This window comes from Oncorhynchus mykiss, chromosome 30, assembly GCF_013265735.2.
Source record: "Oncorhynchus mykiss isolate Arlee chromosome 30, USDA_OmykA_1.1, whole genome shotgun sequence".
NCBI classification, from domain to species: Eukaryota; Metazoa; Chordata; class Actinopteri; order Salmoniformes; family Salmonidae; genus Oncorhynchus; species Oncorhynchus mykiss.
In genome coordinates this window covers 6134609-6156083 of record NC_050570.1, presented here as the reverse complement: position 1 = coordinate 6156083, position 21475 = coordinate 6134609, and the positions used below count along the sequence as shown (strand labels likewise).

Below are 21475 nucleotides of genomic sequence, written 5' to 3'. Positions count from 1 at the left end.
TTATTCTCTATGTTGGTTAGGTCGGGGTGTGATTAAGGGTGGGTTATCTAGGGGAATTATATATCTATGTTGGCCTGGTATGGTTCCCAATCAGAGGCAGCTGTTTATCGTTGTCTCTGATTGGGGATCATATTTAGGTAGCCATTTCCCCATTGTGATTTGTGGGATCTTGACTATGTATAGGTAGGTGCCTGTGAGCACTATGTTAGCGGCACGTTTCGGTTTGCTATTTATTGTTTTGTTTTGCTGAGAGTTTCACCTAGTAATAAAAGATGTGGAACCCAGATCACGGTCCAGTTATTGGTCCAGTTATTATGATGAACGTGACACCAATGAAGGTGCCACCAACCTCCTGTGCCCTACAGTTAACACACACCACCCCACCCCACACACTACACATTCCTTTGTCTCATGCCCTACTGCACACTTCTCACATCTAGGAATTTCCCTCCTACACACAGCTGCAACATGACAATAAGCTTGGCACCTAAAACACCGCAATGAGCTCGGGACAAAATCTCTGCAAGCACTAAAGATCTACAAGTATTTATGAAATTTCTCCTTCCAGTTATTGATAAACATGACCCTATTAAGAAACGGACTGTTAGATCTGCCAAGGTGCCGTGGATTGATGAGGAACTGAAAAAAGCTGTATGGTTGAGAGAGATGACGCAAAAGGAGTGGCTAATAAATCTGTCTGCACATCTGATTGGCAAACCTACTGTAAATTGAGAAATTATGTGACTAAACTGAACAAAAATAAGAAGAAACTGTATTATGAATCTAAGATAAATTATATAAAATATGACGGAAAAAATGCTTTGGAGAACTTTTTATTAACTCGCTATATAAGGGGTTCCGGGTCCGCCAAGAGAACCACACAGCGCCACCGGGTGAGAGCGAAGGAGACACCGACAGAGACACACAGCACCACTGGGTGAGAGCGAAGGAGACACCGACAGAGACACACAGAGACTCACCCAACCTTCACCAGACTACTGATCCACACCTGCAGCCGGGCTATCACTTTCAAGGCTCTTTCTCTTGGACTCCTCTTTCCTCTCTCTCTCCATCTGTAATTCATCTGAAATTATGGGCAGAAAGACTAATTCAAAACCATCATTTATTGAAGCAGATGACTCATTCATCACCAACCCCTTTGATGTAAGACAATCAATGTCAATGCACAGTAATACTGTATACAGAGCCACGATAGCATGGAACTCCCTCCCATCTCAAATCACTCAAGCAAGCAGCAACATTAGCTTCATAAAACAACTAATACAACATCACTGCACAGCACAATGCCTCTGACCTAAATAGCTGTAGCATATCCCTCGCTCACATCGGATGTTTGGGTTAAAGTTCAAGATTAGATGTGCCCTTGGCAACAGGACATCAAGGGGCCTGTTCAGAGAAAGCATTCGTAAGCAAAGCCTCAGTAGATTAGCGAGGTACTGCTCCATGTGATATGGTAGTCTGGTCATCTCACTTGATGTTCGTCAGTAGAGCAAAGTGCTATTGAAGTGTATGAAAGTGTATTTTTATTTTGTGTGTGACTGGTGGATGCTTCTGGAGAGTGTGGTGTGGGAAATAAAAATGGAAATGCATAAACAACTCCATAAGAGAACCGGACGAAATTCCATATCAAGGGGACTTTTTTCACGTTATGAATAAGTCCAAAGGCCACACACTACGCCTTAGCTAAACCGTTACACTATGCCTTAGCTAAACCGTTACACTATGCCTTAGCTAAACCGTTACACTATGCCTTAGCTAAACCGTTACACTATGCCTTAGCTAAACCGTCACACTATGCCTTAGCTAAACCGTTACACTATGCCTTAGCTAAACCGTTACACTATGCCTTAGCTAAACCGTCACACTATGCCTTAGCTAAACCGTCACACTATGCCTTAGCTAAACCGTCACACTATGCCTTAGCTAAACCGTCACACTATGCCTTAGCTAAACCGTTACACTATACCTTAGCTAAACCGTCACACTATGCCTTAGCTAAACCGTTACACTATGCCTTAGCTAAACCGTCACACTATGCCTTAGCTAAACCGTTACACTATGCCTTAGCTAAACCGTTACACTATGCCTTAGCTAAACCGTTACACTATGCCTTAGCTAAACCGTCACACTATGCCTTAGCTAAACCGTCACACTATGCCTTAGCTAAACCGTTACACTATGCCTTAGCTAAACCGTTACACTATGCCTTAGCTAAACCGTTACACTTCACCGTAGCTAACCCTTTACGGTTGATAGACTACAAACCGTTACACTAGCTAACCCTTTACGGTTGATAGACTACAAACTGTTACACTAGCTAACCCTTTACGGTTGATAGACTACAAACCGTTACACTAGCTAACCCTTTACGGTTGATAGACTACAAACTGTTACACTAGCTAACCCTTTACGGTTGATAGACTACAAACTGTTACACTAGCTAACTCTTTACAGGTGGAAGACTGCAAACCATTACACTATTCCTTAGCTAACTCTTTATGGATGGTAGACTGCAAACCGTTACACTATACCTTAGCTAACCCTTTACGTGGCAATAGACTGTAAACCGTTATACTAGCTAACTCTTTACGGATGGTATACTGTAACTCCGAAAATGTTTGGTTCAGTTCCTTTCTATACAGTAGACAGGACGTAAGTGAAACCCATCTGATGATAATGATGACTCATTTATGTACGTTTTGCCTAAAATCTGTTCGCATGCCCCCTTGCAGCGATGTTTTTCTCCAACTGTGTGTGTTTGTTATTTTGTATTTGAGATCACTGAATGCAATGATCTAGCAGAAAGGGTATTGTTGAACTCGTTTTCAGGAACATGGAGTTAGCAGCCTTGTTGTTATGGTTTATGGCGATTCACCTGGCCCAAAGTTTCCAAGGTCATCCCCCATACGCAATCAACACTGATCCGCTACAGTAGGGAGTTTCTTCCCCAAATGGAATCATCTCCCAAATGCAAATCCTCCCTCAGATCTAATCAACCTCGATGTGCTTTGATCATAATGAAGTTGAAAGGATTATATGAGCAGGCTACACTGTAAGGTGAGGAAGAGGTAGCCTAGTGGTTAGAGCGTTGGGCCTGTAACTGAAAAGTTGCTGGGATCAAATCCTTGAGGGGACAAAGTAAAAATCTGTTGTTCTCCCCCTGAACAGGGCAGTTAACCCACTGTACCCCGGTAGCCTGTCATTATAAGTAAAATTTAACGAGGGGTGGAGTCCGGGAACACGCTTCAGCATTTTCCTACCCATTCCCCGTTTCTTCGTAACAAAAACTGATGAAGCACAAGCCCATGTTCATTTCCAACAGGAATTCAGAGATGCCTGTATTTTGGCTCTCACGGAGACATGGTTTAAGAGTAGGGACTTGGACGCTGAGCTTATGATTGACGGTTTTGAGGCACCTATACGCTTGAACTGAGATGCCGAGGTTACTGGTGGAGTATGTGTCTATGTGAATGGTGCAAAACTCTACCGGTTTGCACAAAGGATGTTGAACTGTTATCTGTGTCATTGTGCCCCCACTATCTACCTTGTAAATTTCCTCAAGTAATTGTCACTGTGTTCACGGCCATTTGCATTAATTAGAGGTGTACTCACTTTGGTTGCCAGCGGTTTAGACATTAATGGCTGTGTGTCGAGTTATTTTGAGGGGACAGCAAATGTACACTGTTATACAAGCTGTACACTCACTACTTTACATTGTAGCAAAGTGTCATTTCTTCAGTGTTGTCACATGAAAAGATATACTCAAATATTTACAAAAATGTGAGGGGTGTACTCATTTGTGTGATATACTGTATACTCGGGACCGATATGGAGATGGTTTCAAAACGTTGTCCCGCGCCTACACATCCCTGATGAGCTGAAATGGTCAAATCATACAGACACCGTGGTGAAGAAGGCACAACAGCGACTCTTCAACCTCAGGAAGCTGAAGAAATGTGTGCTGTCCCCGACAGCCCTCACAGTGTTTTACAGGAGCACCATTAAAGAGCATACTGTCGGGCTGCATCACGGCCTGGTACGGCAACTCCACCGCCGAGGACCGCAAGGCTGTACAGAGGGTGGTACGTTCAGCCGAACGCACCATTGGGTGTTCACTGCCTACCCTCCAGGACACCTACAACACAGAGGTGTTGCAGGAATACCAATAAGATCACCAAGAAGCTCAGCCAACTGAGCCACGTCCTGTTCACCCCACTTCCATCACTCAGACACAGAATTCTAGTATCATCGCAAAAACTCTCAGACTTATCAATAGCTTCTAACCCCCAGATCATCAGGATTCTGAATAGCCACTAGGCAGCTACCTGGTCCTTGTGCCCACCTCCTTCCCCCCCCCCCCCCCCCCCCCCCACACACACACAGATACTTACCCTTCACCACCCCCACAATGAACATTTATCATGGCTACAGTTGTACATTTGCACATATATATTTTTTAAATTGTATTTATTTATTATTATCTCATTAACTGCACTGCTGGAGCTCGGAGCTGTAACCTGCGATTTCATCTGTGCATGTGACCATCAAACTCATCTAATCTAATCTAAAAAAATAAATAAAATAAAAACACTATCATCAAGGTTCAGGTGGTAGACACTGTCGACAACCCTCACGTATCTGTCGACAACCCTCACGTATCTTGGCACAACGACTGATAATAAATTGAACTTTGACATATTGTGTAAGAAGTTACCAGCAACACCCTTTTTTCTGGTCTCCAGAAACTGGCAAAATTCCAGGTAGACAGGACCTTGATGACTCTGTTTTACATGTCCTACATAGAGTCTGTCTTAACAGTCTCTTTGATGTGTTGGTATGGCAACCTTTATGTCGAAGCTAAAAAAATGTACTAGCTAGAACAGTGAACGTCGTCAGTAAACATCACGGGAGTCCAGCAGAGTAGTCTGTCTGACCTGAAACAACAGACGAGTGGTGAGGAGAGGTAGAATCCATCCTGTCTGACCTGTAACAACAGACGAGTGGTGAGGAGAGGTAGAATCCATCCTGTCTGACTTGTAACAACAGACGAGTGGTGAGGAGAGGTAGAATCCATCCTGTCTGACCTGTAACAACAGACGAGTGGTGAGGAGAGGTAGAATCCATCCTGTCTGACTTGTAACAACAGACGAGTGGTGAGGAGAGGTTGAATCCATCCTGTCTGATTATGCCCACTGTCACACTCTGACCATTATTTGCGTTGTTTGTTTCTATGTTTTGTTTGGTAAAGGTGTGATATGAGTGGGCATTTTATGTTGCATATCTAGTTAGTCTGTTTCTATGTGTTTTGGCCTGATATGGTTCTCAATCAGTGGCAGGTGTTTGTCGATGTCTCTGATTGGGAAACATATTTAGGTAGCCTGTTTTGTATTGTGGTTCTTGGGTTATTGTCTATGTGATGTTGCATGTTTGCACTCAGTTTTGATAGCGTGTGTGTGTGTGCGCGTGTGTGTGCGCGTGTGTGTGTGCGCGTGTGTGTGTGCGCGTGTGTGTGTGTGCGCGTGTGCGCGCGCGCGTGTGTGTGTGTGTGTGGTGTTTTTTCGTCTATCATTAAAAGGATGCAATCACACCACACTGCGCTTTGGTCTCCTCAATACGACGATCGTGACACCCACCCTCTACACCAGGGATGGGCAACTTTGATAGTTGGGGCCACCTCATCATGAGGGGCCATAGTTGCTTGTGGGTTGAAATTCCACGTTGTGTATTCTACTTATCTAACATGCAACAGTAAGTTGAGAACCGACTTAAGTTTTTATTTTTTACGTGGGGGGGGGGTGGGGGGTGGCCCTACACCATGACTTCCAGGTCCTACCATCTTGCTCCCGGTTTATATTCCCCACTGTTAAGACTAACAGGCACAAGCTTTTAAATACAGGGAAGAAGGAGGTAGGTTAGGGGTGATGATGAGGAAGATGATGGTAACATGTTGTTGACGATTATTATTATTATTTTTTTTTAATTCGGGAACATTTATGATATGTTGTTTACGAGATGATGTACAGTGCCTTGCGAAAGTATTCGGCCCCCTTGAACTTTGTGACCTTTTGCCACATTTCAGGCTTCAAACATAAAGATATAAAACTGTATTTTTTTGTGAAGAATCAACAACAAGTGGGACACAATCATGAAGTGGAACGACATTTATTGGATATTTCAAACTTTTTTAACAATTCAAAAACGGAAAAATTGGGCGTGCAAAATTATTCAGCCCCCTTAAGTTAATACTTTGTAGCGCCACCTTTTGCTGTGATTACAGCTGTAAGTCGCTTGGGGTATGTCTCTATCAGTTTTGCACATCGAGAGACTGAAATTTTTTCCCATTCCTCCTTGCAAAACAGCTCGAGCTCAGTGAGGTTGGATGGAGAGCATTTGTGAACAGCAGTTTTCAGTTCTTTCCACAGATTCTCGATTGGATTCAGGTCTGGACTTTGACTTGGCCATTCTAACACCTGGATATGTTTATTTTTGAACCATTCCATTGTAGATTTTGCTTTATGTTTTGGATCATTGTCTTGTTGGAAGACAAATCTCCGTCCCAGTTTCAGGTCTTTTGCAGACTCCATCAGGTTTTCTTCCAGAATGGTCCTGTATTTGGCTCCATCCATCTTCCCATCAATTTTAACCATCTTCCCTGTCCCTGCTGAAGAAAAGCAGGCCCAAACCATGATGCTGCCACCACCATGTTTGACAGTGGGGATGGTGTGTTCAGCTGTGTTGCTTTTACGCCAAACATAACATTTTGCATTGTTGCCAAAAAGTTCAATTTTGGTTTCATCTGACCAGAGCACCTTCTTCCACATGTTTGGTGTGTCTCCCAGGTGGCTTGTGGCAAACTTTAAACAACACTTTTTTATGGATATCTTTAAGAAATGGCTTTCTTCTTGCCACTCTTCCATAAAGGCCAGATTTGTGCAATATACGACTGATTGTTGTCCTATGGACAGTCTCCCACCTCAGCTGTAGATCTCTGCAGTTCATCTAGAGTGATCATGGGCCTCTTGCCTGCATCTCTGATCAGTCTTCTCCTTGTATAAGCTGAAAGTTTAGAGGGACGGCCAGGTCTTGGTAGATTTGCAGTGGTCTGATACTCCTTCCATTTCAATATTATCGCTTGCACAGTGCTCCTTGGGAGGTTTAAAGCTTGGGAAATCTTTTTGTATCCAAATCCGGCTTTAAACTTCTTCACAACAGTATCTCGGACCTGCCTGGTGTGTTCCTTGTTCTTCATGATGCTCTCTGCGCTTTTAACGGACCTCTGAGACTATCACAGTGCAGGTGCATTTATACGGAGACTTGATTACACACATGTGGATTGTATTTATCATCATTAGTCATTTAGGTCAACATTGGATCATTCAGAGATCCTCACTGAACTTCTGGAGAGAGTTTGCTGCACTGAAAGTAAAGGGGCTGAATAATTTTGCATGCCAAATTCTTCAGTTTTTGATTTGTTAAAAAAGTTTGAAATATCCAATAAATGTTGTTCCACTTCATGATTGTGTCCCACTTGTTGTTGATTCTTCACAAAAAAATACAGTTTTATATCTTTATGTTTGAAGCCTGAAATGTGGCAAAAGGTCGCAAAGTTCAAGGGGGCCGAATACTTTCGCAAGGCACTGCAAGAATACACAGGGCACCTGAATTATTAGGCAACTATGGCTTGCTGTACTTCAGTGCTGCTGCTAATGTCAATCACTGGTAGGTCTACTGTCTCTAGTAGTATTGATGTCTGTCAGCCCTATGACTTAGGTGTATTAGCTAGATCATTGTATTTACTATAACTGTGTCTCATTGTGAGCCGTGTGGATTTTAAACATGTTCAATGTTGTTGTTTTTTTTTTTTTATGCTCTTTTTGCTGCAAAACCGTTCTCTCCCAAATCTCTAGTCAGGTCGACACCGAGCTCAGACAGTCTGTGTTTAAAACACAATAAAGACATATTGTTTTACCCTAATTCTGACTAGGACTACACATTTATTGATTATGATTTTATACATTCTAATCAATTCCATACAATTATATGTTTCAGGGCGGAATATTCTAATCATTCAATTAACAGACAATCCTCACCTATCACTCTACCTTCTTGCCCTTTGTGCTGTTGTCTTGTGCCCAATAATGTTTGTCCTATGTTTTGTGCTGCTACCATGTTGTGTTGCTACCATGTTGTGTTGCTACCATGTTGTTGTCACGTTGTGTCGCTAACACGCTGTGTTTTCATGTGTTGCTGCCATGCTATGTTGTTGTCTTAGGTCTCTCTTTATGTAGTGTTGTGGTGTCTCTCTTTATGTAGTGTTGTGGTGTCTCTCTTTATGTAGTGTTGTGGAGTCTCTATGTAGTGTTGTCTCTCTTTATGTAGTGTTGTGTTGTCTCTCTTTATGTAGTGTTGTCTCTCTTTATGTAGTGTTGTGTTGTCTCTCTTTATGTAGTGTTGTGTTGTCTCTCTTTATGTAGTGTTGTCTCTCTTTATGTAGTGTTGTGTTGTCTCTCTTTATGTAGTGTTGTCTCTCTTTATGTAGTGTAGTGTTGTCTCTCTTTATGTAGTGTTGTGTTGTCTCTCTTTATGTAGTGTTGTCTCTCTTTATGTAGTGTTGTCTTAGGTCTCTCTTTATGTAGTGTTGTGTTGTCTCTCTTTATGTAGTGTTGTCTTAGGTCTCTCTTTATGTAGTGTTGTCTCTCTTTATGTAGTGCTGTGTTGTCTCTCTTTATGTAGTGTTGTGGTGTCTCTCTTTATGTAGTGTTGTGGTGTCTCTCTTTATGTAGTGTTGTGGTGTCTCTCTTTATGTAGTGTTGTGTTGTCTCTCTTTATGTAGTGTTGTGGTGTATCTCTTTATGTAGTGTTGTGGTGTCTCTCTTTATGTAGTGTTGTGGTGTCTCTCTTTATGTAGTGTTGTGTTGTCTCTCTTTATGTAGTGTTGTGGTGTCTTTCTTTATGTAGTGTTGTGGTGTCTCTCTTTATGTAGTGTTGTGGTGTCTCTCTTGTCGTGATGTATGCTTTGTCCTATATTTTTATTTTATTCATTTTTAATCCTAGCCCTCATCTCCACAGGAGGCTTTTTGGTAGGCCATCATTGTAAATACGAATTTGTTCTTAACTGACTTGCCTAGTTAAATAAAGGTTAAAATATTTATTATGTCATGCTTTATGTTTTGTATACACCCCAGGAAGACCCCTAACAACATACTACATACTAAAGCATCAAGGGGGCTGTTCTTCTTCTTGAGACAACGTGTAGACACGCACTTAGCCGATGTGTCAGGGGTGGGGCCCTGGAGTGCATCCAAGCGTTCTGATTGGTTGAAATGTGTGGATGATTGACAGACCTGAAGGGCTTTTTTTAACCAATTGCAGATATGCCAGGGGTCTATTGAAATAATCCCATTGGACTAGAGACCCTCGAATGATCGGTTTGGTATTGTATAGTGAACGAGCGGGTGAATGACTGATTGAGCTATAGGGCGTTATGGAACGAGAGATAGGCCTACCTTTAATGGCCGACTGATGATTTGATTGGATAAATGACGAGACTGGTGATCAGAATGAAGTTCATGTATTTTTATGAATAAGAAGGAACGAGCAGTCAAGAATGTGAGGATTGGACATCTGGGAATATTGGTGAGTGCGTCTATTCTATTCATTCTGTATTCGAATCATCATTGTATAATTGCGTTCTATTGTTGATAGTAATATAGCCTTATTTAATGTAACATAATCTAGGTTTTTATTTTAGGGCTGACACACCAATGGACTACTCGATTTTATAATTTGATAGTCTACATGCCTATCATTATATGCATACATTAAAATTAAACACTCAATGGTTTGTACTGTGTCATATAAAACTCGGCAAACATGTGCGGAACGGAAGAGGAGTCCATACCCAAACAATGGCGCATCTCTGTTTTCTTTGTAATTTATTGATGAGAACATTCCAATGCTCTTTGTCTCTATTCTAATAAAGTGTTACAAATAAACATCGCGGTAAATTGCATCGATGCTTAACATATTAGAATAGAAACTCCACACAGAATGCTCAGATATTAGTCATTCGATATTTTCACCAAATTTAATTGAGAACATCTCTCTACCCTCTGGCAGAAGAATTGCAGGTTAGCGTTTTTTTTTGTTGTTGTCATGACTCATGTTCTGGAGGCAGCTCTGCAGGATGGTCACTAGCTGGCACAGCACAAAGACATCAAATATAACCCTAACCTTAACCACATTGAGAATCCTAACCTTAAATTAAGACCAAAAAGTGCATTTTTGTTTTCATTATTTTTTACAATATAGCCTATTTTCACTTACTTTGCAGCTGGCCCATCAAACAGAAATCTCCCAGTTCTGCCTCTAGGACTAGACTCATCCCAATAAACATCAAAATGTAGAAGAGTCACACCATTTCACCACGTAGGTGTGACTTGGCTCAGACAGCATGATCTGATTCTGATTGCATTCCCTGACTTCCTCTCTGTACGTTGCATTTGACTGGTCCTCAGTGTGTTTCAGTTGGACGGACTGGACAGAGCGCAGCCGACACAGCGACGGTGTGAGTGGAGCAGAGAGAACCGAGGATGGGGGGCGGAGGTCAACAGACGGAGTCAAGCGAGCCGGCCAAGGGTGACGGGGTTGGGCCCGATGGAGGGCGAGGTGGCAGTGCAGTCTACACCTGGGAAGAGGTCCAGAAGCACTGCCACAGAAGCGACAAGTGGTTGGTCATCGACAGGAAGGTCTATAATATTACCCAGTGGGCGAAGAGACACCCGGGGGGCATCAGGGTCATCAGTCACTTTGCTGGAGAAGATGCCACGGTCAGTAGCCTAACTATGGAAGTTGTTGGTAAAATGTTCTCAAGTTATTCCAATGTGACTGTTGATCTTCATCCAGGCCTATGCACATGTTTAATGTTGTAAATTTAGACACGTTTAGTAGCCTGTCATTGTATGACATGTCCAGGGCCGGATTAAGAAGTCACAGCTCTGACTGACAAACTGAGATCAATCTGGTCTTGAATTCAAACAAACAATAGCCCAGGCCAATGAAGCATCTTACAGATTGTACAATATTTGGAGGATACTATATATATATATATATATATATATATATATATATATATATATATATATACTAATTGAGTGTATGTAAACTTCAGCTTTTATTTCTTTCATCACATTCCCAGTGGGTCAGAAGTTTACATGCACTCAATTAGTATTTGGTAGCATTGCCTTTAAATTGTTTAACTTGGGTCAAATGTTTCAGGTAGCCTTCCACAAGCTTCCCACAATAAGCTGGGTGAATTTTGGCCCATTCCTTCTGGCAGAGCTGGTGTAACTGAGTCAGGTTTATAGGCCTCCTTGCTCGCACATGCTTTTTCAGTTTTGCCCACAAATTTTCAATAGGATTGATGTCAGGGCTTTGTGATGGCCACTCCAATACCGCACCTGCTCGCCTGTTCAGCATCACTACTCTGGACGGCTCTGACTTAGAATACGTGGACAACTACAAATACCTAGGTGTCTGGTTAGACTGTAAACTCTCCTTCCAGACTCGCACTAAGCATCTCCAATCCAAAATTAAATCTAGAATCGGCTTCCTATATCGTAACAAAGCATCCTTCACTCATGCTGCCAAACATACCCTCGTAAAACTGACCATCCTACCGATCCTTGACTTCGGTGATGTCATCTATAAAATAGCCTCCAACACTCTACTCAACAAACTGGATGCAGTCTATCACAGTGCCATCCGTTTTGTCACCAAAGCCCCATACACTACCCACCATTGCGACCTGTACGCTCTCGTTGGTTGGCCCTCGCTTCATACTCATCGCCAAACCCACTGGCTAAAGGTTATCTACAAGTCTCTGCTAGGTAAAGCCCCACCTTATCTCAGCTCACTGGTCACCATAGCAGCACCCACTCGTAGCACGCGCTCCAGCAGGTATATCTCACTGGTCACCCCCAAAGCCAATTCCTCTTTTGGTCGTCTTTCCTTCCAGTTCTCTGCTGCCAATGACTGGAACGAACTGCAAAAATCACTGAAGCTGGAGACTCATATCTCCCTCACTAGCTTTAAGCACCAGCTGTCAGAGCAGCTCACAGATCACTGCACCTGTACATAGATGGGCTGTTTACAGATGGGCTATCTACCTCATCCACATACTGTTAGTTATTTATTTATCTTGCTCCTTTGCACCCCAGTATCTCTACTTGCACTTTCATCTTCTGCACATCTACCATTCCAGTGTGTAATTGCTATATTGTAATTACTTTGCCAATATAGCCTATTTATTACCTTAACCTCCTTATCTTACCTCATTTGCACTCGCTGTATATACAGTGCCTTGCGAAAGTATTCGGCCCCCTTGAACTTTGCGACCTTTTGCCACATTTCAGGCTTCAAACATAAAGATATAAAACTGTATTTTTTTGTGAAGAATCAACAACAAGTGGGACATTTATTGGATATTTCAAACTTTTTTAACAAATCAAAAACTGAAAAATTGGGCGTGCAAAATTATTCAGCCCCCTTAAGTTAATACTTTGTAGCGCCACCTTTTCCTGCGATTACAGCTGTAAGTCGCTTGGGGTATGTCTCTATCAGTTTTGCACATCGAGAGACTGAAATTTTTTCCCATTCCTCCTTGCAAAACAGCTCGAGCTCAGTGAGGTTGGATGGAGAGCATTTGTGAACAGCAGTTTTCAGTTCTTTCCACAGATTCTCGATTGGATTCAGGTCTGGACTTTGACTTGGCCATTCTAACACCTGGATATGTTTATTTTTGAACCATTCCATTGTAGATTTTGCTTTATGTTTTGGATCATTGTTTTGTTGGAAGACAAATCTCCGTCCCAGTCTCAGGTCTTTTGCAGACTCCATCAGGTTTTCTTCCAGAATGGTCCTGTATTTGGCTCCATCCATCTTCCCATCAATTTTAACCATCTTCCCTGTCCCTGCTGAAGAAAAGCAGGCCCAAACCATGATGCTGCCACCACCATGTTTGACAGTGGGGATGGTGTGTTCAGCTGTGTTGCTTTTACGCCAAACATAACATTTTGCATTGTTGCCAAAAAGTTCAATTTTGGTTTCATCTGACCAGAGCACCTTCTTCCACATGTTTGGTGTGTCTCCCAGGTGGCTTGTGGCAAACTTTAAACAACACTTTTTATGGATATCTTTAAGAAATGGCTTTCTTCTTGCCACTCTTCCATAAAGGCCAGATTTGTGCAATATACGACTGATTGTTGTCCTATGGACAGAGTCTCCCACCTCAGCTGTAGATCTCTGCAGTTCATCCAGAGTGATCATGGGCCTCTTGGCTGCATCTCTGATCAGTCTTCTCCTTGTATGAGCTGAAAGTTTAGAGGGACGGCCAGGTCTTGGTAGATTTGCAGTGGTCTGATACTCCTTCCATTTCAACATTTCAATATTATCGCTTGCACAGTGCTCCTTGGGATGTTTAAAGCTTGGGAAATCTTTTTGTATCCAAATCCGGCTTTAAACTTCTTCACAACAGTATCTCGGACCTGCCTGGTGTGTTCCTTGTTCTTCATGATGCTCTCTGCGCTTTTAACGGACCTCTGAGACTATCACAGTGCAGGTGCATTTATACGGAGACTTGATTACACACAGGTGGATTGTATTTATCATCATTAGTCATTTAGGTCAACATTGGATCATTCAGAGATCCTCACTGAGCTTCTGGAGAGAGTTTGCTGCACTGAAAGTAAAGGGGCTGAATAATTTTGCACGCCCAATTTTTCAGTTTTTGATTTGTTAAAAAAGTTTGAAATATCCAATAAATGTCGTTCCACTTCATGATTGTGTCCCACTTGTTGTTGATTCTTCACAAAAAATACAGTTTTATATCTTTATGTTTGAAGCCTGAAATGTTGCAAAAGGTCGCAAAGTTCAAGGGGGCCGAATACTTTCGCAAGGCACTGTAGACTTTTTGTTTTCTTTTGTTCTACTGTATTATTGAGTATGTTTTGTTTATTCCATGTGTAAGTCTGTTTTGTGTGTGTCGAATTGCTATGCTTTATCTTGACCAGGTCGCAGTTGCAAATGAGAACTTGTTTTCAACTAGTCTACCTAGTTAAATAAAGGTGAAATATATATATATATATATATATATATATATATATATATATATATATATATATATATATTTTTAAATTGCCGTCAATTAGTCTAACAGTAGCTTCTAAAGCCATGACATCATTTTCTAGAATTTTCCAAGCTGTTTAAAGGCACAGTCAACTTCTGACCCACTGCAATTGTGATACAGTGAATTATAATGAAATAATCTGTAAACAATTGTTGGAAAAATGACTTGTGTCATGCACAAAATAGATGTTCTAACCGACTTACCAAAACTATAGTTTATTTACAAGAAATTTGTGGAGTGGTTGAAAAACAAGTTTTAATGACTCCAATTTAAGTGTATGTAAACTTCCGACCTCAACTGTATATATATATATATATATATCTCTCTATCTATATCTCTCATAAGCTACAGTAGGCAACCAAGTAAAATGTCCAGTGGCACACTGACTCGCCTAATGATGAAGATGAAGCCATAGGTTACTCACGGTGATGGCCGATGCGCTTGTGGTCGCTTGTCGCAGTAGCCTATCTCAAGATGAGCTATGAAAAACAGTGTTGATGTGAGCAAAAAAAAAAAAACGTTGTTTCTATTAGTTCTTCAGACTGTCTAGTCTTCTGTTTTCAGTGAGAGCCATTTGCTTTCCAAACTGTACATTTTTTTCCCCGCGATTGTATTTTGAAATTGGCAAAAACGCAAACCGATAGCTGCAACCAATCATAGAAATATAATCCATAGATGGCAGTTTCCGGTCAAGTCATGACTGGTATCCATTGCTAGTGTAGCCATGAGTTTTAACTGTCAAATTGCCAGGTTAAGAGGTTCCAAGACCACTTCTATGGATTATATGTCTATGGCCCCAACAAGCTGCATGTATGGTGCACATGCTGCCCAAACTGCGGCCAAACCAGACTGTAGGCAACTGCCAAAATAAAGGAAACACTTGCGTTAACGAGGGATGCAAAGTATATGTTATGGTGTGGGGTGCATTTTCCTGGCATGGTTTAGGTCCACTTGTAGAAGCAATGTCAAGGTGCATTGAAGCTGTTCTGGCAGCTCGTGGTGGCCCAACTCACTTTAAGAGACTTTATGTTGGTGTTTCCTTTATTTTGGAAGTTACCTTTATGTGCTTGTGATAAAACTTAATCCAGTTATTTAAAAAAAAACTGTTGATCCCCTGTGGCGAAATGATGCTCTCTGGTATATTTTGAAATTTGAGAGATTTGATTGGATAAAAAATTATATAAAGAAAAACTTTTTTATTTTTTATTTAATTTTGTATTTTTTTTTTGCCTCTTGGACTCCCTATGGGCTTGGGCCCCTGACAATTTACCAGCCACATTTATTATGCTGTTTTATTTGTATTTTTTCTTAATCAGTTACCCAATCAAGACAGGGCCTCACAAGTTACTCACGTGGGCACTCCACCTTCTCTCTTTCCACCATCTGACGATTAGCAGAGTAGCAGCAGGCTGTCTACACTCAAATCCTCCTGTGGTTGCAGGTTGCAGTGAAGAAAAGACTATATATATATATATTTTTTTTTTTTTTTTGCTTCCTCTTGGGTCCACCACTATGGGCCTGGGCACAGGGGCTTCAGCCCCAGTAAACCCCTGTTAGTACATTGTGACTGTATTACATATTAGACTTGTTGTTAGGGGATTGTACATTGTTGAATCCTAAAATCGTGATCACCTCTTAACTAATCTCATTAATCTATATCTCTGATTTGTAGGATGCATTTGTCGCATTCCATCCCGATCCTAATTTTGTCAGGAAGTTTCTGAAGCCGTTGCTGATTGGAGAGCTGGCAACGACAGAGCCCAGCCAGGACCATGGGAAAAACGTGAGGAGGCCCATCTTTATCTCTCTCCCTCTATAGCGTCACACCCATAACATACATCGTTGTAGGCTACATAATGAAACATATTGTGAAGCCTACAGCATCTCTCCCTCTGACATAGCATCACTCCCACTCTAACATACTGTAGGTTTAGGTAGGGACCCGGGGACCAACGTGAGGCCTGTCTTTCTCTGGCTGATAGGGAATTACATGCTTCTCAGACTGAATGCTGTGCAGAATGATACTTTCTACAATGTGTCAGAGTGTGGTAAGAGCAGGTGTGATGTCTAAATATCTCCATCCACAAGATTTACCTCCTAGAAAAGTAGTCTGTCATCTACTATAACTAGGGCACATTATACCAGCCTGTCTATGTGCCCAGATGCCCCTATAACTAGATCACATTATACCAGCCTGTCTATGTGCCCAGATGTCCCTATAACTAGGGCACATTATACCAGCCTGTCTATATGCCCAGATGCCCCTATAACTAGGGCACATTATACCAGCCTGTCTATATTCCCAGATGCCCCTATAACTAGGGCACATTATACCAGCCTGTCTATATGCCCAGATGCCCCTATAACTAGATCACATTATACCAGCCTGTCTATATGCCCAGATGTCCCTATAACTAGGGCACATTATACCAGCCTGTCTATATGCCCAGATGCCCCTATAACTAGGGCACATTATACCAGTCTGTCTATGTGCCCAGATATCCCACTGCCTGCTGTCTGTTTACCTATTCAGGAGTCTTACATCTTTCTGTTACTCCTATTTCCTTACTCATCATTTCTTCTTCTCTTCAGGTTTCTCTTCTCAATTTACACTGTCCTCATCCCCCTCCTGTCCTCCTCCTCCACTCCCTCAATTCATCATCCCTTTCAACATCATCCATCCTCTTGGTTCATCTACTTGGCTCTATCACAGTTTGTCTTTCTGCTATCTCCTCGCCTCCTGAAATCAAGGACAGATTAATTGAGATAGACTTCATACGTCTGTATTGATTATTGATCACCTCTAATCCATACAGGCAGTACTGGTACAGGACTTCCAGGCCCTGCGTGACCGTGTGGAGAGGGAGGGTCTCCTCCGTGCCCGCCCCCTGTTCTTCAGCCTCTACCTGGGCCACATCCTGCTACTAGAGGCCCTGGCTTTGGGCCTGCTCTGGGTCTGGGGGACCAGCTGGAGCCTCACACTGCTCTGTTCCCTCATGCTGGCCACATCTCAGGTACCATTACACTATTATTAGGGAGTACAAGAAGATATTTGACAGGCATAGGGATCTAAGGTTAGGGTTAGGTTTAGGATTAAGGTTAGAATTAGAGGATTAGGTTCGGGTTAGGATTAAGTTTAGGGGTGGTGAGGTTAGGTTATGGTGAGGGTTTATGTTAGCCATAGGGTTACCAAACCACCTTTCAGACACCGTTCAAATTCTGCCTTTCTTTTTCCCTCTCAGTCCCAGGCTGGCTGGCTGCAGCATGACTACGGCCACCTGTCAGTCTGCAAGACATCCAGCTGGAATCACGTACTGCACAAGTTTGTCATTGGACACCTAAAGGTAGGCTACTGGACAATGGTTGGACATTTGACAATACTGTTTCTTTATGCCGATCTTCTGCTACTCTTTGGTTAAGTTAACCGGACACAGTTTAAACCTAGTTCTAGACTGAACCATTCTCAATGGATAATCTCCTTTGAAAGTACAAGTTTAATCTGTGTTCATGGAAACGGTCCTTTTCACTTTCCTACATTCACCAGAGCAGTGTTACATTTCAAAGTTCACTGTTATACATTAGCCTTATTTTGTGTAGTGTCCAACAGGTGTAAGTTACAGTAACTGTAATTGTGTGTACCATTACTAAGTAACAGTAGCTGTGTGTTTCCAGGGTGCCTCTGCTAACTGGTGGAACCATCGTCACTTCCAGCACCACGCTAAGCCCAACGTGTTTAGTAAAGATCCTGATGTCAACTCACTGCATGTCTTCGTCCTGGGAGACAAACAGCCTGTAGAGGTAGTTATCACTATAATATATTTGTGTATGTGATCCTTGCAGGAACCAACAGCCTTAGTGCTTTATGACCCATCTGACTTCATGTCATATTTGCATAATAATCTAAATATTCATGAAATATTCAAATACCCATGTAATAGTTCATTAATTTAATGTAATATTCATGAAATACCCATGTAATATTCAAATATCCATGTAATACTTCATTCATTTAATGTAATATTCATGTAATATTCAAATACCCATGTAATAGCTCATTAATTGAATGTAATATTCATGAAATATCCATGTAATAGCTCATTAATTGAATGCAATATTCATGAAATACCCATGTAATAATGTCCATGTAAGGGTTTGTCTCAGTCGTGTTAAAACGGTATTAGTGTTTCTGTGTAAGATCCATCTGACTCCTCGTCTCTGTCTATTGCAGTATGGTATAAAGAAGTTGAAGTACATGCCCTACCATCACCAACACCAGTACTTCTTCCTCAGTAAGTTGCTGAACACGTTTCATGGATTTCTGTATAGAATCACGTCAACTTCCATTGAACACATAAAAGCAATGTGTGTAATACCAATCTTTTCCTTCTGTCTCTCAGTTGGACCTCCACTAGTTATTCCAGTGTTTTTCACCATCCAGATATTCCAGACCATGTTTTCACAACGGAACTGGGTGGTGAGATATCATACCAATTCAATTTAGACTTAATCCTCTTCCTTCCTATGTGGAACCTAAGGCTTCCATGAGAGAGAGAGAGAGAGAGAGAGAGGGAGAGAGACACCTGTAATTATATGACTATGCGAACACCTGGGGGCACTAAATCCTTGTTCGTTGCTCACTAAAGCTAGCGAGCAATAATATTGCACCACCAACAACACACTGACTGTACCATCAGAAATGTCTAGCTTCCTAATCAACAGTGATAATTGTTGCTTTGCTAGGAACCCCAGACGTGGTCATGTCTGTCCGTAATGCTTCCTAATCAACAGTGATAATTGTTGCTTTGCTAGGAACCCCAGATGTGATCATCTCTGTCCGTAATACCAATCTTTGTCTCCTGTGAAGGATCTGGCGTGGGCGATGACTTTCTACCTTCGTTTCTTCTGCTGTTACTATCCCTTCTTTGGTTTCTTTGGCTCCGTAGCATTGATCAGCTTCGTCAGGTAAAGTATGAAATGAGAGGGAGCTCAAAGATGAACTCATTCATTCGTTGTATTCAAACTATCTACAGTATTAGAAAACAACACAATGCTGTGCTTCATGTAATAATGTAACGTAATATTGTGGCTGAATAATTATATTGTGAATATTGTACTGTATATATAGGTTTTTGGAAAGCCACTGGTTTGTATGGGTGACCCAGATGAATCATCTTCCTATGGAGATAGATCACGAGAGACACCAGGACTGGCTCACCATGCAGGTAACATGTCATTACTAGACAACTGGGTCTTGTCTTGGAGTAGGAGGGCTGATCTAGGATCAGGTCCCCCCCCTGTCCATACATTCCTATTCATTATCATCTTAAAATATTAAACTGATCCTAGAACAGCACTCCTACACTGAGTCTTAGTGAATACAGGCCCTGGTGTGTTTTTTGGGGTTGTGCCATCTGCATTTGTATTTATTATGGATCCCCATTAGTTCCTGCCAAGGCAGCAGCTACTCTTCCTGGGGTTTATTATGGATCCCCATTAGTTCCTGCCAAGGAAGCAGATACTCTTCTTGGGGTTTATTATGGATCCCCATTAGTTCCTGCCAAGGCAGCAGCTACTCTTCCTGGGGTTTATTATGGATCCCCATTAGTTCCTGCCAAGGTAGCATTTAAAATATTACATGACATTATATTTCATAACACTTTACCCAATACATTTAGTGTGTTCCCTCATGCCACATCTATAGTTCTCCAGCAGAGGGAGCTATAACGTGTCTCTTTCTCTGGTCTTAGTTGAGTGCTACTTGCAACATTGAACAGTCAACCTTCAACGACTGGTTCAGTGGACACCTCAACTTTCAGATTGAACACCAGTAAGTGAAACAAATATCCCACCTTACTGTTGTCTGTCAAACAGTATATACTTTATTTATATGGTAATTTATAAAGTCATTCAGATACTAAAGTAGGTTATAGTTTAGGCAGTATTCAGCTTTATTTTATCTTAAATATAACTTAAGTTGTTTGTACTAATTACTTGTACTAATGAATTATGAATAGTGTTTAGATACAACATTTATACAATCCTACTCAGAAACTGAGGTTTCTCTGAGGAACTCTGATACCCTTTTCTCTCTCTCTGCCTCTCTTTCTCTACCCCCACTCTCTCTCTCTGCCTCTCTTTCTCTACCCCCACTCTCTCTCTCTGCCTCTCTTTCTCTACCCCCACTCTCTCTCTCTGCCTCTCTTTCTCTACCCCCACTCTCTCTCTCTGCCTCTCTTTCTCTACCCCCACTCTCTCTCTCTGCCTCTCTTTCTCTACCCCCACTCTCTCTCTCTGCCTCTCGTTCTCTACCCCCACTCTCTCTCTCTGCCTCTCTTTCTCTGTCTCTCAGTCTGTTTCCTACCATGCCCCGTCATAACTACCACCTAGTGGCTCCTCTGGTCCGTGCTTTGTGTGAGAAACATGGACTTCCCTACCAGGTCAAGACTTTGCAGAAAGCCATCATTGATGTTGTCGGGTAAGTGGTAACATCACATATACCACTACTTATCCACGGGTATGCAATAGTTTCAGACAAATAGCTACTCAGTTTAAAAAAATAAAATATAAACATGTTTTAATTGAATACTTGTATAGTGCTATTCCTCTGGGAATAGATTGTACATCATAAGGTGATACCTGCTGCTCTCAGTCTCCTATGTGATTTACCTGGTTCTTTATCCACCTCTGTTCTTCTTCAGGTCACTGAAGAAGTCAGGGGATCTGTGGCTGGATGCGTATCTCCATAAATAAATCCCTTCCTGACTCTGGACGGGATTTAATCCATCGCAGATTAACCACCTGCGAACAGAGATAGTTTCCCCAGACGTTTGTGTCGGATGCTGTATTTTGTTGTGACGTAATTGTTTTAATCATTTTTTGGACCCCAGGAAGAGTAGCTGCTGTCTAATGGGGGATCCAAAGCAACAAATCAGGGTTTATATTAGGGCTTTCAGAGTTAATCAGTTAACTTTTTAAAATTTTAGTGCATACATTTTATTTTTATCGTGATTAATCGCATTGTCTGAAAGTGTTGAATACACTGAAAACATCCAAAACACATCATGTATACAACTAAAATCTATAATGCCATGTAAAAATAAATTGAGGTTAAATAAAATTTGCTTTCTCAGTTTACCTAATTTTGCCAACATTTTCATTAGAAAACGTTTTGGTATGAAAAATCTTAAATTACAGCTCACGTTGAGCAAATTAGCAAATCCTGCTAGTTAACTCGATTTGATAAAAAATGTAATTGTTTGATAGCCTTAT

General features: G+C 41.6%; 1 protein-coding gene across 3 annotated transcripts; it reads left to right on the top strand.

The window, feature by feature from the left end:
• Positions 1–9496: 9496 nt before the first annotated feature.
• Positions 9497–21338, top strand: fd6d (delta 6-desaturase-like). Of its 3 annotated transcripts, XM_036968395.1 has the most exons (14): positions 9498–9657; positions 10355–10449; positions 10539–10850; positions 15879–15989; positions 17023–17220; positions 17449–17550; positions 17879–18004; positions 18435–18495; positions 18604–18680; positions 19071–19168; positions 19332–19428; positions 19954–20033; positions 20556–20681; positions 20905–21315. In XM_036968395.1, the coding sequence occupies exons 3-14, from the start codon at positions 10614–10616 to the stop codon at positions 20954–20956; spliced, it is 1365 nt and encodes a 454-aa protein (XP_036824290.1). In that variant the 5' UTR covers positions 9498–9657; positions 10355–10449; positions 10539–10613; the 3' UTR covers positions 20957–21315.
• The last annotated feature ends 137 nt before the right edge of the window (positions 21339–21475 follow it).

Bases quoted from the DNA above. Each gene is read 5' to 3' on its own strand.
- fd6d (XM_036968396.1), top strand. From the start codon at position 10,614: ATGGGGGGCGGAGGTCAACAGACGGAGTCAAGCGAGCCGGCCAAGGGT. The intron at 15,990-17,022 runs GTGAGGAGGCCC...TAATCCATACAG, and splicing joins GCCAGGACCATGGGAAAAAC to GCAGTACTGGTACAGGACTT. The intron at 20,682-20,904 runs GTAAGTGGTAAC...GTTCTTCTTCAG, and splicing joins GCCATCATTGATGTTGTCGG to GTCACTGAAGAAGTCAGGGG.